Source organism: Cyprinodon tularosa, unplaced genomic scaffold (genome assembly GCF_016077235.1).
Source record: "Cyprinodon tularosa strain WSP-4 unplaced genomic scaffold, ASM1607723v1 ctg1044, whole genome shotgun sequence".
Classification (NCBI taxonomy): Eukaryota; Metazoa; Chordata; class Actinopteri; order Cyprinodontiformes; family Cyprinodontidae; genus Cyprinodon; species Cyprinodon tularosa.
Genome location: NW_024037832.1, coordinates 33,102 through 51,775, shown reverse-complemented (window position 1 = coordinate 51,775; position 18,674 = coordinate 33,102). Strand labels below are relative to the sequence as shown.

The 18,674-nt window shown below is 38.7% G+C and overlaps 1 protein-coding gene across 1 annotated transcript in view; it reads left to right on the top strand.

Moving 5' to 3' along the window:
• Nucleotides 1–3,215: 3,215 nt before the first annotated feature.
• bin2b (bridging integrator 2b) overlaps nt 3,216–18,674 on the top strand; it is a 30,730-nt gene continuing 15,271 nt past the window's right edge. The window contains exons 1-4 of the mRNA XM_038283118.1: nt 3,216–3,448; nt 7,736–7,816; nt 16,479–16,533; nt 16,909–17,003. Of these exons, the coding sequence (XP_038139046.1) occupies nt 3,356–3,448; nt 7,736–7,816; nt 16,479–16,533; nt 16,909–17,003 (324 nt within the window). The 5' untranslated portion in view covers nt 3,216–3,355. The remainder of the gene's footprint in view (nt 3,449–7,735; nt 7,817–16,478; nt 16,534–16,908; nt 17,004–18,674) is intronic.

The following is an 18,674-nucleotide window of genomic DNA, read 5'->3' as shown; positions in this document are numbered from 1 at the left end:
GAGCGCATTGCAGTAGTCCAGCCTGGAGGAGACAAAAGCATGGACAAGCTTTTCTGCATCTGCAGGAGTGACTTTGAGACAAACTTTGGCGATGTTTCTGAAGTGGAAGAAGGAGGTCTTGCAGAGGTGTTTGATGTGAGCCTCAAAGGTCAAAGTTTTATTCAGCATCTCCGGGTTCAAAGTTCTCCAAACATAAATTAGGTTATTATCTATCATAAAACTACTTATCAGACCATTGCATTTTTGTTCGCCTAATCTTGGAGGCCATCTACCCAGCTATTTGTTTATGGTCCCCACCCAAAAGGACATGTTCAGTGAGGTGTTTAATTCAAGTATCTGAAGTAATTCGTCCAGCAGAACTCTGTTTAAAATTACTTTATAAAAACCATAAATGTTAAGTGTTATGAGGTTTATGTTGTCAGTTTTAGTCAACATAGATAACCAATGTCCCTTTTTTTAAACAGAGTGTCACACCTCCAGTTCCATTTGTTCCATGCTTAGCCCATAATGTCTTATCTTTATTTGATAAGTGAGTTAATTGACATAAATAAAAATGTCTTCTGTTCTTTTGATAACAGAAGTAATGAATTATTTATGACAATGTCTTTAAAGCCTCCAATGCTGAGCAAACAACGCTACATTTTCGCATCTATTATTAAACAGGACAGGACCAAACCCTTAAAATTAAAAGAATAGAGTTTAAGCCTTTAACAGTTGAAGAATAATTGACCACTTAAAGGAATAGCACACCCAAAACATGATTAGCCTTCATTTTCTACTCACCCCCATGCTGAACAACACTCTGGAGTACTTTTTTGATATCTCAAATGCATCTGGAGATCTGGGAGGCTTCTTGTTGTCTGCTGACATTCAAATAATGGAGGTCTATGGTGACCGAGACAGAAAGGTCCATAAAAGTCCACAAAAAACGTGTCAATATTCCTCCATACTGCTCGTCCAATGTATTCCAAGTGTCCTGAGTGGGTAGCATCCAGAATTTACTCGAAACGAAGTCATTTAGAATGTTTTTAAAGCATAAACAGTAGTGTTTTCCTGAAAGCGCGCATGTCCGCTCACGATGCTACGGAAACCGGCAGACGAAACCAGATGAAAGTGCGCATTCAGCGTCTGCTCTGCCAATAATGCAAGCGTAGAAGAAGAAATGTGCTGTTTACCTGTGCAAAGAAAGAAACAACGAAAGAAAAATGTCTGAGGACTTCAGTGTTGAGGAAGAGCAGGAGTTCTTTGCCGAAGTGAATGCGCACTTTCATCTGGTTTGGTCTGCCGGCTTCCGTAGCGTCGTGAACGCGCATGTGCGCGCTTTCAGGAAATCCTATACACTAAAGTTTATGCTCTAAAAACATTCTAAATGACTTTGTTTCGAGTAAATTCTGGATGCTACCCACTCAGGACACTTGGAATACATTGGACGAGCAGTATGGAGGAATATTGACACGTTTTTTGTGGACTTTTATGGACCTTTCTGTCTCGGGCACCATAGACCTCCATTATTTGAATGTCAGCAGACAGCAAGAAGCCTCCCAGATCTCCAGATGCATTTGAGATATCAAAAAAGTACTCCAGAGTGTTGTTCAGCATGGGGGTGAGTAGAAAATGAAGGCTAATCATGTTTTGGGTGTACTATTCCTTTAAGCTGAAGCATAATTTTCAAGTCCTTTAAAGGAAAAGTCAGCTCAGCAAGGAATAATCATCAATGGATCATTATTTTACATATTTTTTAGCTTAATTTTAGTTAGAATTACAGTTTTCTGCAAAATCAGAATGAGAGCTAAAAGAAACCCTGATAAATTCAGCTGTAAAAATTAGAGTTTTTTTTTGTATTTGTTGTGAAATAAATTTAGCAGATGAAAACTGGGATCCTATCTCTATACTACTGAAGCTATCACCCTATTGTTTTTTGATAATTAATAAAACAGATTTTTTTAAAGAAAAAAAAAATGAAATAGATCCAAAGGACCTATCAGTAACCATGTCTGTTCCAGCGCATCGTCATTAGAATTTCTTTTAATATTATATCTTCAGTACAAGGGCCATAACAGGGGCCAGGGGCCAGTGCCCCTGTTGGCCCCTGTCTAGAACCACTCATGGTTCTGAGGATTATGCCATTAAATAACAACATCTAATTGCTTTCTTTTTTATTTTACCTGTTTGATATTACATCATAACTATATAAAATATGTATATTTCATTTTATTATTCCCGATTTATTTATTACTGTATAAGATGTGGGAAAATGTTTCATCGTTTTTTTTTTTTATTGACCAAAACGGTCTTCCATACCACAAATTAACCATGCTTGGAAAGAATTAAAAGCCTTTAAAAAGTTTAAAAGTTACGATAATGAATTTATTTTGAAGTTGAAATAGTCTCTGGAATCTACAGAAGAGGATTAGGGCCACTGAAAAAAGTTAACCAATTTTTAAATAATATTTCAGTTTAATATGGGAAAAATGCAGAATTCTTACTTTCATTTTAGAATTCTGTCTTTAATCTCAGAATTCCGACTTTAATCTCAGAATTCTAACTTTAATCTCAGAATTCTGACTTTAATCTCAGAATTCTGACTTTAATCTGAGAATTCTGACTTTTTTCTCAGAATGCTGACTTTTTCAGGGTGCTGTTTCATTAATGGAAAAACAGAAGGTGATTAAAACAAGAGAGCTAGTTTAGTCTTTAAAATTATATATATTAGGGCCACAGAAAAAATAAAAAAGTTAGCTGATTTTTAAATATTATTTCAGTATGATATGGGAAAAAGTCAGAGTTCTGACTTTAATCTGAGAATTCTGACTTTTTTTCTCATATAAAACTGAAATAATATTTAAAAATCAGTAAACTTTTTTTAAATTTCCTCAGTGGCACTAATCGTCTTCCGTAGAATCCGTGTTTGTTTTGTATAGTTAAAAAGAAGAAATATTTGATAACGTTGTCTACGTCACGTCGATGAATCAGTTCCGCGTCATGCGTTTAGAGTAAATTACGGCCGTCATTTGCAGGTGAGCGGTGTTGCAAGACTCCTTGACAATTAAGGCCCGCAGGTGGAAAACAAATAAAGTTTCTCAAGGGAGGCTGATGTGTCAGAGACAGAGCAGGACACGCAGGATGTTCCTGCAAGTCTGAACAGATCCAGGTGGATGATGATGATGATGATGATGATGATGCAGACGCTCCTCTCCTGCTGAGCAGCTCTCTGCAGAGCTTGTCTGGGTTTCGCATGTCTTGTTGCTCCTCCTCCATCGCCTTAAGCTGAGCTCGCAGCTGAGAGAAGCTGAGGAAGTGGCAGAAGAGAGAAGAACGGAAGAACCGAGAGCTGATCTAAAGCGAACCCAGAGACATGGCTGAGAATAAAGTGGGCCCGAACCTCCAGGCTGGAGCTGGACTCCTCGCCAAGCGGGTCCAGAAGTCCCTGAACAGAGCGCAGGAGAAGGTAAGGAGGAGATGATCTTCTTCAATGATTATTGGCAGGAGGAGGCGTTAAACGCTGCCAGCAGTTTGGAGAATATAGACCAGTTATGATATATAAAATAATTATAATCCAGGACTGTTTCCTAAGAGACTTCTGAACTAACTTTTTAATTATAAAAATATTTTTTTGCTCTTTTAATGTATTTGTTCTCTCCAAAGGGAAGAGCACGCGGTTATTTAACAGAAACCATGAAAGAAATTGGAGAAAAGGGCCAAACCTGAACCTTTACAGCGCTCAGTGTTTAAACCAGAACCATCTCACTGCAAACATTTCAGTTTAAAGCTGTCTTCATGTGAAACCTTCCCTCTGATTACTGTTACTCTGCTGTAGAGCTGTTCCACTACAAACACTAAGCTGGCACTTCCTGACTTTGACTTCCTCTTGCTTGCTCTCTTTCTCTCACTCACTGGTTAACAGGTTTGATTTTTCTCCACCAACTCTAAAAAGAAACAACATTGCTTTGCAATTTTTCTTTCTACTACTGTATTAGAACTGAGAGAGTTTATGAGGTGGACTCTGTGATTTTTATTTTCCCACAGACAGAAAATGAAAGGAGGTACATAATGCTCAGGATTTAGTTGAATGTGTTGAGCTTTGAGGAGGCTGTAATCGGTGGACCGTGAAGAATCGTGTGTGGATAGCCACATTTTTACTCCTTTGGTTCGGTATCTGCTGCGTGTTTGAGTATCACTCTGTTGTGATAAGGAGGTCAGCTTGACCACTTCATCTACAGCCTGCTGATACTGTACATTAGACCAATATATGCAAAAATAAATAAGATAATAAAATAAGAATCGGCCATTTCATATCATTTAAGATCTTAGATCATTTTTTAAGAACTTCAACATTTTTTATATCTACATTTTTGAATTGAACAAAAATCCACTTGTTTGGTTGCAGTGGGCAATTAGGCAATACCAGGCAGTGGCCTATAGGGCCCCAAGTTCCTGGGGGCCCCATAAAACTCTGTTCACATGTATGGGTAATACAACTATTCCTTATTTGTGCACATTAATTATGTTTTTGATAAAAATCCTTTCACTAAAGTTCCACCAGAACGCTTAGCTTATAATATTAAGTGCGTCTCAGCCCCCCCCCCCCCGTTCAGTGTCCACCATATTGGATCAGTCCATTTGCTGCACATGTTCAGAAAGGTCCAAACAGACAGAAGTTAACCGTATAAAAACAAACAGTTTGAAGAGCAGTGTTGCCAACTAAGCGCTTTTGTCGCTACATTTAGTGACTTTTCAGACCCCTCTAGCACTTCGATTTCAAAAAAGCTCCTTGAATCAAATCTAGCGTCTTTTTCATTCTGCTGGACGCTTTGTAGGCAACATCTAAAAGCAGCGAACTCTGCTCTCCAGAGCGAGTAGATTGGTAACCCCACCTCCTGCTCTCCTCTATCTTATCTGCTGTCATGATTCCTGCAGCTATTATTTCATCCAAATGAAAAATGGAGAACAGATGAGCAGATCATGGCTTGTCTACAGTGAAAAGAAGGACTGGGTTATTTACTTTTGCCTTTTTGGAAACACAGGAAGGAGCAATCAGCTAAGTGAGCTTAGTGTTTGGAAAAAACCTTTCATTCCTTTAGGGACAGCATGAAAAGTCAGCTGAGTACAAAACATAGAGAGGAAAACAACAAGAAAAGGGACAAGAAGAGAGGGACAAAACATAGAACAAATAATGGAGATCTATTCTAATACATTTCTCTATCTGTATAATGGGTCTGTTTTATGTCTTGTCTTCCAAGTTCAGAGGGCCCCCTACCTTTCTTTGCCTTGGGGCCACACATTTCCTAGGCAGTTTTATGTTTTTATGGTTTGCTGGATTTTTATCAAAAACATAACTATTGTGAACAAATAAGGAATAGTTCTATTAACCACGTAAACAGAGTTTATGGGGCCCCCAGGAACTTCAAACCCAATAAAAAAGGGGTTCACCCTTGACAGGTTGTGACATGCATTGGTTAAATGTCTGCATGCGCAAATATGTATAAAAAATAAAATAAAAAAAAAACTCTAATGAGGTTTCTTTTTTATTCTCTTGTGTCCCAATAGTTTTGCAAGGGAGATAAATCTTTCTCCAGGTTCTGTGATGCAAATTTGAATATTTCTCAAGTAATTATATGCTAACCTGACAAGCCAGGTTGATGCACGCTCAGACTGTTCCTCCACATTATCAGTCTGAACCATTAATTCTGTTTGGGGAAAGGAGGGACGTTCAGCACATCCTTCGGAGCTGTTTGGGCCAACAACTGTAACAAATGAAAATGCCTCAAGCAGGAGACTCCATTGGAAACCAGAACTTATAATTTTACACTCTTGCTATTTGTTTTTCAAACATGAAATTATGGATTATACAAAGCGGATGTGATGGCACAAGCTACATGTACGTCCTGCTGCTCTGCCAGGTTTGCTTTTTGGTTCAGCTGTGGGTGTGGCAGCTCCTGCTTTGGTCATGGATATATATCCCGCCTTAAACAGTATTACAGCAATGTGATTGGCTGACCAAATTTGGGTCCGTCTCGAACAGCTGAAGCCAGGTGTACGCTTTACTATTATTATTTTTTTTTTTCCTTTCAATCGTTGCACGCAGCTACAGTCCACACTGTATGGCGAAACAGTGCGAGTTCACAGCTCATGATGTGTGCTCACACTGTGCGACCCGATGCCCTGATGCGATCTACCTACTCACACTGTACGTCTAAAAACCATGTGGGACTCAGCTCCGCAGTGAGATGGCGCTACTCGGACTCGTCTATCCGGAAGCCAAATAGGTAGAAGGGGAATATGAAGTTCACTAGAGTGAAACCTTGGGGATTCGTGCAATTTTGTGCTGAAAGGTCAAAACAGAAAAGGCGACGACGTATTTGGACAAAACATGACTGAGCAAACGTGGCTACTACGGTCTGTCAATTTTACAGAAATAACTCAATTTCACTCATTGCATCCCTGCCATGCTTCTGTGTTTAGATCTGAGAAGAAGAAGAAGAATCCTTGTTTGCCCACTGAGCGATTTGCCCACGACCACCCTACGACAGCCGACTGAATTTCAAATTTGATTTTCTCCCAACCGTATGATTCCTGATCAGGAGGTGGTCGTGAGAGGCTGATCACCCCTCGTGATCGCATGTGCACTACACGAAGCACCATCAGGCTGAAAGTGACTGCAAAATTGGCCGGAAAAGGGCAACAAATCGCACAGTGCATGCCCGGCTTAAAAGCAGGAGTCTAACAAGATGGATTCTCCTGTAAATCCATCTTGTTAGACTCCTGTAAAGTGAAACTTATTTTTTTAAGATTTCTAATTATGCATCCTATTTACTAATTTCTGTTTGTAATTTTAGTGCATATATATATATATATGCACTAAAATTACAAACCGATATCGATACCGATGTTAAAGCTGGACAAAAATAAGTAGTCATTGAAAATAGCAGTTTTGTTATCCATTTCTGACACTTTGAAAAATAATATACTCAAATATATTTTCATATGCTGATTTCAAATAGATTTTTAAAATCGCGGTATTGATCCATTTTACTTTCCAAATCTCGTGAAATTTCATCGTTCTGTTACAAACTCTCGTGATATTTTGCAAATTCTTGTGAGATTTTGTTAGTAAAATAGATCGATACCGCGTCAATATATCAACATAAAAATATGCCAAAATTTTGTGAATTTTCGGGGGATTTCGTAGCATAACGATGACAAATAGCAATATTTCATTAGTAAAAGAGATTGATATGGTGTTTTTAAATGGCAATATATCAGCATATGAAGATATTGTGATATTTTAATGTATCAATATTTTTCCCTCGTCTTTAGAAGTTTTTAAGTCTGTAAAAAATAAGTTTTTTAAGGAAGAAGTAGTAGTATTTTTTTTTTTTTTTTTTTTAGACTTTAGAAACTCAGTTGATCAAATATCGGGTTAAATATCGGTGGGGTGGCCGATATTCAGTTTTAAGGCCGATACCGATAGGGGGGCGATTATATCGTGCATCCCTAATAAATATATATATATATATATATATATGAGCTGAAAAATAAGTTGTTGCCTTTAAAGCGTTGCCCAGTGCTGCTCTTTGAAAGTTGATTCAATTCGTCTGGTATTCAGTTTTATTGACCTTTACTAAGAAGGCATCCATTTGGACTTGTTATCATTTAATTATCTACTTAATTACAGTTTTTCTGTGTGTGTTGGTATCATCATAGCTATCTATTGAAATGTCAATTTGTTTCTTAGGTTCTTCAAAAACTGGGCAAAACCATGGAGACCAAGGATGAGCAGTTTGAGCTGTCCTTCCAGAAACTCAACAAGCAACAGGTACTTCACACTTCTGTCAGTCTGTTGTGAAACTTACGGTAAGCTTTAATAGTTTAGCAGCATTTCTTAGAGCCTCCTCACCGTAGATCTCCTTGGGTTTAAAAATCTGTTGAGACTAAACGATCCATGTTTTGTGTCTGCTGTTGAAATAAAGCCAACCCACATGTTCAGACAATCAGCTTGGCCTTGGTATGAGGAATTGAAACAGTCTTCCACTCTCCTCTGGTGCAACTCGAGCTTGCAAAAGAAAAAGAGAAAGTGTGAGGGTGACATTTAGAAAGCAGCACAGTTCTCTCCAAGATGTACATATTCAGACTAAATCCAGAAGAGGAATATTTTGGTGTCTTGTTTCAAAATTATATCCAAACTATTTGGGATTTACTCACCTAATTGTTTAACATTAGAAAAATCAAACATTTAATGTAACCAAATGCCTTCTTAAACAATGTTGCCACCAAAGACAAACAAGAATAGTTGGCGTATGAAGTGTGATCGTATGTCAGTGTTTCAGCCATAGGTGGCATTTTTGTTGGAGCACGTGCAAAAAGTTTGGTGAGCCATTTTTATTTCAAGGCTTTTCAGGTCAAACTGCTGCTTTGTGGTCTCTATTGTTCTACTGAAGGGTTAGCGGCATAAAAGCTTCTATGACATTTATAACCAAATGCCACGGCTATATTTAACGTTTAACCAGTCACTTTGACCTCATCCAATGCTATGGCAGCAACCAGGCTTACTGATGCAGGAGGGGCGATCACAACCTATTGGGGTTTGAACCCGGCTTTAGAAATATGGAGTGCATTTTCATCAATTATTTTTGCAAGCATAAAGCATGTTTTTTGTAAATTTGAAAAGAAAATGAAACCCAGAAATGACACTTTTCAATAAAAAAAAAAGGTTTTGAGAGTAAGCTTTCTCAGATTCAAAATTTTTTTTCCTGTCTTTATTTTTTTTCTCTTAACTTGTTGCATGTTTTCAATTTTATATTTTTCCAACTTTTTTAACAGTAATTTCTTTTGTATTTCTTTCTTTCAATTTTCTCAATTTTCTTTTAGAATGAGTTTACAAATTCCATTCTTTTTAGACTGCATTTACCAGATCACATTCTGTTCACTTCTGAGACAGGCGTTCCACTGGAGAGAGAAGAAAAGATGCATTTCTATTGGTCTGCAGGGATGTCAACAAAAAAAGTTTTGTCATCGTGCACAAGAGCAAGCGTTTATATTAGGCTTGTAGTGAAGGGGATGTAATCAATAAAATATTTTAAAAAGAATGCAAATCACAAATGTGAAAAAAATAATTTTAGTAAAAACAAATACAATTTGGGCAAAAAATAAAAAAAAAACAAAGGAAAATTTAAAAAAGAATAACTTAAAAAAATTTGAGAAAAAGGCAAAGTTACATTACAAATCTTAAAATGTTTTTTGAAATTAATTCTAGGACTTGTTTACAAAATGTGCAGTTTGCTTGCAACTATAAAGGAACAAAAGTCCCTCCATACAGAAAGGGAAAGAATGAGAGTTGAGGTTATGTTGAATGGGGAATGGTTGAAGGTGATGGACAGATGGACTGGTTAGTTTCCAAGTTTGAAGTAATTTTGCTTCCCATCCAAGAAGCTGAAATGAAAAAGCTTCCTCGAGAGAAATATCAGCTGTGCTGCTGCCATCAACACCTTTGTTTATAGATGTTGGAGATCGGCCTAGATCAGCCTTTCCAGTGTAGTCCTGTTTCTCTGACTGTGACTGGCTGGATGTGCTCTCTTCATCCGCGCTCGTCTGTGTGTTTCCTGGTTCTGCTGCAGGTTTCTTCCTGTTAAAAGGGAGTTTTTTTTTCCTCTCCACTGTCGCTACAAGCATGCTTAGTGTGAGGGATTGCCTTCAAGTCAATGAGTCGATGTAATCAGCTGGTTTTCCTTAGATAGAAAACTGAATCAATCGGACTGTATGATCTGGTAAAGTACCTTGAAATGACATGTGTTGTGAATGGAAACTGAATTTTAAAACATCAAGCTGTGTAGCAAGCTGAGACTTGGTCCGGACCAAGATTCATTTCAGTTGGTTTATATAGCTGCAGTTAACAACACTTCTCAACGCTCTACAGACACAATTCGGTCAGATTAGTTCAGTGTTTTTGTTTTTGTTTTTTTATCTAAGGAAAACCAGCTGCTTGGATCCAGTCACTAACTTTGCAGGATTAAATCCCACTGGATGAGCATGTAGAGACCCTGCAGCAATTCCTCACACCAAGCGTGATGTTAAAGAAGGAAAAAAAAAACTCCCTTTTAACAGGAAGAAACCTCCAGCAACACCAGGCTCAGTGTGAGCAGCCATCTACTGAGGCCGACTTGTGGTTCTGGCTAGGAAAGAAACAGTTAACCCTGAAACAGTTTTCATGTCAAAGGAAGAAGGAGAGCACATTCAGTTAGTCCCTGTAAATAGCAATGTCTAGGAGAGAAAAAGGGACTAAACACCGAAAGGCTGGCCCAACTATTATGAGCTGTAACTGCAGGGGTTTGATGGCAGCAACTCAGCTGATACCCCCACACAGCCAGTGTTTCTGCTACAAGTAATTAATCTTGGTGAACCACCACAGCAAAATAAAAGCAGTCACTTTCTTAAAGGCATACTATGCAACATTTTTCAGTTAATTAATGTGTTCCATAACGTTTTGGAGGATTAAATGAGTCATTTCAGGTCGAACAAAGGTTTTCTTGGCCGCCCTGGTGGTCTGTAGGGGAAATACCGTACTTGCAATTGCAGGAGCCCTCGGCCCGCACCCACAGGCTCAGAAGTCTCGTGCATCGCGAGAGTCGGTCTTGCTTTATGGCGAGAACTGCTACACGCCCCCAGTGAAAGGCATGATCATTGCTAGCGCAGTGGTGATATTTGTGAAGTTATCATGGTTAGTTAACATGCTAAATTTTCAAACTCGAAAATTGGAACAAAATAGTCACTTACCGCAGTAGACATGGTGATTTGTTGCGTTCGCCTGTCTGCTAAGCTCAAAACAACCGCGCCTGGCGTGACGGAGAAACCAGGAGAACAGCTGAGCATATTTACGACAGTGCACTTTTACTTTCGCCCTCTGGGGGGAGCCTTGCTGGAAAATCATCACCGGTTGCATACTATACCTTTAAATTGAACTAAAACTATGTTAGAACAGTGTAAAGCATATTGCCAACAAAAAATAATTATTTGTGAGCATATTGTGATTATAATAAGAGTTTAAATGAATTTACATATCATGAAATGTTCAAATTGACAATGGCACTGCCAGCTCTTCGCTGTGAAGATGGTTGGTGTCTGAAGCTAACTGGTGGCTACAGTGTATTTCTATAGCGCCAATTCACAACTCATGTCATCTCAAGGCACTTTACAGTTCACCAGATCATAAAGTCAAATTGATTTAAAGTTTTCTATCCAAGTAAAATCAGTTTATTGCATCGACTTATTGACTCGAAGGCAATCCCTCACACTGAGCATGCTTGTAGTGACAGTGGAGAGGAAAAACTCCCTTTTAACAGGAAGAACTGATCTGATCTCTGTTGTGAAGGAAAGCTGGAGACAACAGTCCAGTACTGCCAACTTAAGTCTGTTTTATTCTCAGAAACCAGGTTGTCTGCGTGTGTCTCGCAATGAATGTTGATATGCCCCGCCCCCTCCACAGACACTCTGCTGCACCTCTCCAAAATTGTAGGTGACTGCAGACAGTGCTGCAGAAAGGAGGCCTCTGATTGGTCTACATCCGTTCTACACTATGTGTATTTCCTGTTTGGTACCTTACCGGCTTGTTTTGTTTGTATGAGCGCCAATGTGGAAAACGGCTCGTCAAGATGGACCTGCTAGAAGAGCGAGGTGCGAGAGAATACTGGGATCCTTTTTCCAACTGGATCCCCCGCTCTTTTTGGCCGTCATGTCCCTCCATTGTCGCACAAACCTGCCCCCACTTCCTCACCACCTTGGCCGTATCTAGACCCACAGCTAGTTCCTGATTGGCCCTCTTGCATTGTGGGGTAGAATAACATAGCTTCAATATTGGGCATTAATCAAAAATATCATGAGATATATATATATATATATATATATATATATATATATATATATATATATATATATTTATTTTGGTGAGTTCACAGCAAAAGAAAAACAAAAAAAAAATGGCAACGTCTCATGATGGTAGCTAGTTACAGTGAGTACTTCCCTTTTTCCCTGAGAGCTGCATCACAGGCAGCTGCTTTGTCCTGAATATCCTGCATGCAGTCTGAGTGAAGAGACCTGCTCTGTTTTCTCATTGTCACTGGATAACATGGACAAAGCTGCAGATAATTCAGTCCTGGATAACAAAGCAATATAAATTTAATCAATTATCTTCCCCCCCCCCCCCCCCCCCCTGCTCTTTGAAAATACACGATAACCAGACAGATTAGTTATTCACGTAATGCATGCGCCTTGCAAAAACTTTTTTTTGCTTTTAAAATTAGATGTATGAAACGTAGAATCAGGTAATTTATTAAAATGAATGTATTACTTTACCTCTTAACAATAGTGACGTAGTTAACTATTAAAGAATTAAAGTTTAATTTCATAACCCTTCACCCCCCCACACCTCGAGAAATTCCCAGGGGAAACCCTGATACTGCCAGGCCAGATGATGATATAAGAGAACATAGTTAGAAGGTGAACTAAGTAGTACTGCAGAAGTGTAGACTATAGATGAAATGATTAAAATAAGAAAAGTGGCCCCATGTCCTTCAGCAGCCTAAGCCTATAGCAGCACAATTAGAGAGATGGCTCCGGATAACCTGAGCCACTCGAACTAGAGGCTTTATCAAAAACTGAAGTTTTAGACCTAATTTAATTATTATATATATTTTTTAAATAAAACCACATAGTGTTTAGTCTCCTCACTTTGGATCAGCTTTTCTTTGAACAAAATTGCTTGGCCATTTAGAGTATTTCATTTTGAGTGTTGTAATCATTAATGATGGGAACCATAAGTGTTTTTGTCACAATATTTTTATGGGTCTTAATAGATAAGGAAAGGCTCTTTTATTAGTCAGAGAGTTAATTCCTTTGTGACCTTGCTTAACATCCGAGGACTGCTAATGTAACATTACCATTGCATAAGTCCATTTATTGATTTTGACCATTGGCTCCAGTGTTCCCTGCAACCCTCTGCATACTAGGCAGCTAAATGTCTAAAGATGCGTGCTGTTTTTAATTTTTTTATTTTTTTATTAACAGACATTTGAAAAATTAGAGTCAAGGCTGTCGATTTACCCAAATTAATAGTTTTATGGGGTCCATAGAAATGTTGCTAAATTAACTTTACTTTGTGTAACTGAAATCGAATCAAAGAGTGAACATTTTCATTATTGTTCCAAGTGAAGAAAACCATTTGTAAATAGCAATAAAACAAAATAAATCCAGAAATGAACCTTTTTAACAGGGGAGGATTTAGGAAATTTGGGGCCCCAGGCAAAGCTGGGCAGGGTGCCCTCTGAACTGAGAAGACAACACTTAATATTATAATTATTCTGATGGCATTTTAACAAAAGGATTTTTATCAAAAACATAATTACTGTCCAAAAATGAGGAATAGTTGTATTAACCATACATGTGAAAAGTTTTATGGGGCCCCCAGGAACTTGGGGCCCCATGCAACTGCCTAGCATTGCTTTATGTTTAATCGCCCCCTGCTTTTTAAAATGCTTCTTATTAAAATTAATGATATTAATGAAAACAATATTTTTGGGAGCATATCTCCTTGTTTCTCAGATTCTTCTTTTTTTCCAGATTTCCTTTTCAGATTGAAATACCAAATTGAATTTTAAAACATTCTCTTCCAGCCAAATACAAATTGTTGTCATGCACATTGACCAATAAAAATGTTGTCTTAACATCCACACAGACCAGTAGAAAGGCATCTTCACTCCTTTTTCCAAACAACAGAATATGAAAAACGTACTGTATTATCACGACTATAAGGCGCACTTAAACGTCTTTTTTTGTGCGGTGCGCCCTTTGGTGCGGTGCGCCCTATGTGTGTTGTAACTGCGACTTTTGAGACCACCTCATTGAGGAGATGATGAAAGAGTGGCTGAATGTAAGGAGACCAGGTGTTTTTTTTTCCCACTCATCACCATCGCTGTTAATATGTAACTCCATGCGTGCCCATCTCACAGCTGATGTGAAAAACATGGGGAAACAAATTAACGCTGTGCTCGCTGTTCAACCGCTCGACATCGGTGTGAACCGGACCCAGCAGGTGCAGCAGAAGCAGCGAGTTTACATGCAAAGTCAATGGTTGACGCGCGTATAGGTGCAGCAAAAGGTCCTGCAGCGCGTTTTGAGCAGCAGCCGCAGCGCCTCGGGAGCGTTTAAGTATCTGACGCACCGCCAACGCGCTGCTGCTGCTCGAGATGGAAAAATTGAAGTTTTGCTGCTGGACGCGCCGCATCAACCAATCAGAGAAGCTGATCTGGGAGCTGACAGCGAGACAGACACAGCGCTCTGATGACATTAACGCAAATGAAAAAGGCTGGAGATGATGAAAGGCAGGTGTATGTGAGGAGACCAGGTGCTTTTTTCCACGCATCACCATCGCTGCGTGCCCATCTCACAGCCGATGTGAAAAAAAAGGTGAATCAAATGGATGCTGTGCTCGCCGTTATCCCGGGGGGTCTGACAAAGGAACTTCAACCGCTCGACACTCAGTGTGAAGCGGCCGTTCAAAGTAAGGCTGCGAGCGGCGTGGGAGCGATGAATGACAGACGGAGACCACAGTTTCAGGATAAGTGGAAGGCAGCGCCGGGCAAGTTACGCCACCGTTTGCGGATGGATTGTAGATGCTTGGACTAACGTGTCTGCTGGCTCTGTTGTTCAAGCTTTCGCAAAAGCCGGCATTATTTCTGAGGAGCTGCGCTGCACGGAAAGTGACTCTGACAGCGAAGAAAGGGAAATTGGCATGTCTGATTTAGCGCAGCTGTTTAATTCAGAAACAGAGGATGAGGACTTTGAGGGGTTTGATTAATACTTTGTAATAAATACATGAATAAAGCACAAACATACTCAGTTTTGCTCCCGCTCTATTTTTCTACCTGAAAACTTAATTCAACAGCAGCCTCTGGGCGGGTCTCCTGCTCTTCACCGCGGTGGCTGGCAGGTGTTTTTTCATCTAAATAATCTAAATCTTGCAGCTATATTTGCTGTGATCAGTGGGAATAAAGTAGTTTTAATATGTTTTTAAGTGAGAAAGTCCACCTGAAAACTTAATTGCAGTCAGTTCATCCAGATTATCTAATTCTGTCGGAGGCGCTCAGACCCCCACATACCAGCGGTACACCGACAGCAGAAATCCATTCAACAGCAGCCTCACCGCGGTGGCTGGCAGGTGTTTTTCATCTAAATAATTTAAACTGCAGGCACCAGGATGCCGGCAATAAAAGCGAACATATTCCGTCGGCAGGTTTCAGGATTTTAAGTTAATTTAGGAGTAATCACAGCGCTGTGTCATCTGCGATGTGTCTGTCTCACGGCCAGCTCGCAGGTTTGATTAATACTTTGTAATAAATACATGAATAAAGCACAGTCATACTCAGTTTTGGGCCCGCTGTATTTTTAAAATACGCAGTAGAGGTATTTAAAGGTAGTAGAGGACATGTACCTGTATATAAAAAATGCGCCCTATAGTCCGGTGCGCCTTATGTGTGTGTTAAATACAGAAATGGCACACATAACTGAGACTTCGCCTTTTAGTACGGTGCGCCTTATGGTCGTGAAAATACGGTAATTGGTAAAAAAATAAATTAAATTTGACAAGGCGAAAAAAATCTAATTAAAGAAAACGGCAAAGTTACTCTTGAAACCATATTTTGATTAAAATTTTAAGTTTCATTTCTGGATTGCATTTTTGTTTTACATTTGCAAAAGTAATGGAACAAAGTTCACTCCATATATTCTACTTTTGTTTTTTAAATTGACCATGTCTGTTTCAAGGTTTCCTCTCCTACTTGAACAGTTGGCATCATATCTAACGTTACCAAAATGCTGTCTGATTGAAAGTGTTGATTTGTTTTTCTTCTCTTTCATGTTGCTCAGTTTTTAATTGCTCTGTGTATTCCCTTTGACTGCACTCATTTTAGGATTGGGGTAATTTCAGTTTTTAGAGCTGCCTTTGCCAAACAGAAGCTTCATACCACAGTAAAAATAGTTTAGTTTGCATACGCCATGGAAATAAAATGCTCCACTTAAATTGTTTAATTGTTAATAAGCTGTTCTTTCTGAAATGGACTGAGGAAAATTAATATAGACAAAGGAAAACTTGCATATGCTAGTTTTTGGTAAGTTAAACATGCCTGTTTTAGAAAAGGGAAAAAAAATGTAGATGAGCAACAGGAAGGAAGTGCAGACAGTGACACGCTTGCTGCTTTCACTTCACCTTATCAACTGCTGTAACCATTTAAAGCTGGTTGTGGTCAGTAAAACACTTGGAGTTGATTGATGGGAAATAAACTGGGCTGTGGTCAAAACGTCATGCATACCAACAGATAAATATTGACGGCAGTTTTAGGATGAGGCTCAATGAGCCCAGATCGGATGCAGTTACTGGATGTCACTGTGGTTAACCTGTTCAATTCTCCGCCTTTCTTTTTTTTTTTCTACAGAACGACGGAACCAGATTGTTTAAAGACGTGAAAGCCTACTATGCAGCAGTGAAAAGTGAGTTTAAGCACATCTAGAGAATGCAGCAGTAAAGCTACTCAGATGGGGAAGTGAATCGAAGCTATTCCTAGATTTGTGTTCTGTTTTGCAACCATATCCTCGTTGCTGGGTTGTACTAAAAACAGCAGCTGCTAAAAAAAAAAAAAAGCAAAAAACATATCATTCATCTGCAAGAATGAGTTGCTTCTGTTTGTTTGTTTTCTCCCACATCCAGTCAGGAAACAACTGCTGTTCTGGTCTTTTTTATGGGTGTAGCGACATAAACACACGCTCTTTGAAACAATGCCTTCTCAGGCGCCAAAGCCTGCAGAGTCATGATGACATTTTCTGATGGCCTTTTTTTTTTTTAAGACTTATAATGTATTTCCACAGCGGTGCATGAAACCTCGAAGCGCCTGTCCCTGACCCTACGAGACATTTATGAATCGGACTGGAACGGGGAGCAGGACCTCGCTGTCATTACAGAGGTGAGTTTCTGTGTACATCAGACCTTTCAGCACAGCTGGGTAGTAGCTAGTTACATTTATTTGAGTAATTTTCTGACAAAAATATACTTTGAGCACTTTTTCTGCACAATATTACTAGTAATAGAGTGATATCTTAGTGTCCCTTTTTGCTACTTTATCAACTATGAGCAACTTCAGTAATTCACAAACAAGCTTGTATTTAACCAAAGGTGCTCCTTGTTAATATTTGTTATGCTCATTTTAAATCCAGTAAATCTACTCTTATGTTTGAAGGTCAAGCAATTTCCAAAATTACCTTTTTTGAAAGACCTTTCTTTTAAAGAAAATGAATAAAGGCAATGTACATTCTGTTAAACACAGTCAATTAAAGTAATCAGACAAAAATGGTGGTACATTTTGTGTGGTATAATTTATTTATATATGTATAGATATAGAGATATAGATATCTCACACTTTACATTGCTGTATTTTATTGTTGATTTTTTAGCTTTTCACTATGATGTTATTCTTATACGTTTTTCTGAGGTCCACATCAGTGTGACCATTTTTTTCTATAATCTTTTTGTTGCTGCTGTAAACACCAGAAATGTCCCCATTGTGGGACAATAAAGGATTATATGTATGTTTAATGAATGGTTGAATGAATGAGACTTTTCCTTAACTTTTAAAGACTGGCTGGAGAAAGGAGGGAAGATGTGCTTTAGTTTTTAATGACATTATTTATTTAAATTATTATTATGAGAAACCAGAAGTTAGACATCACTCCACATTTCGATCCTCTGTCAATCCGACGCCTCATCTTGGAAGCTTTTGCACGTTGAAGTCAGACATGCATCAGAGCATTTTGACACCTACTACTAACTTCGAGCAAAGTGTGTGAGAAAGTTCAGATGCACGGCAGCAAATGCAGTGAAGATTGGCTTTTCTTTATTTGCTGTAATGAATGTTGGAGAGATTAAACCTCAATTGATCATCTTTGCAGTCACTATCAGGAATATGACCTTTAAATATTCAGTAGTCTTATGAGCTGTAGGCTCCTGCATACTGGGAGGGAAGCTGGGGATCCAGCACCATCAGGCTCTCTGGAAGTAAATATAAGTGTTTTTGTTTAGATGGTTAAAGACTGCAAGAAAATTAAATGTACATTATTGGGAATTTTTCATTTTTTCTTGAGGTATTTATAAACTGTCCACAGTCTAACAAAATATTTTGATGGAGTTATTAGAACTTCCTATACTGAGTTATTAGAGCGCTTTATATATAAACCTAGAGGAGTGTAAGGTAACAGTTCTTTATATATATATATCCAACTAATCAAACTCAACCTAATCAGTTTGCTCAAGTTCAAAATATTAGTATCATTGAGCCACAGCAGTAAGAGAATATTATTTTCTGGGGCATTTTACTGATCTATACCAGGGGAAGGAATTTATGTCCATTATTTAAATTGTTGTGTTAAAGCTACAGTGTGTAATAATTACAGGGATATACAGTCAGAAATGTAATATATTATACATAACTATGTTATTTATCATCATCTACGAGCTCAGCCTCTTAACCTTAATATTTGCGTTGCCTTAGAATTCGTTATTTGTAATTACATAGGAGCGGGTCTCGCAGCCATGGAGGCAGACATCTTTGCGCTACGGCAGCGCAGAGCCAACAAACTAG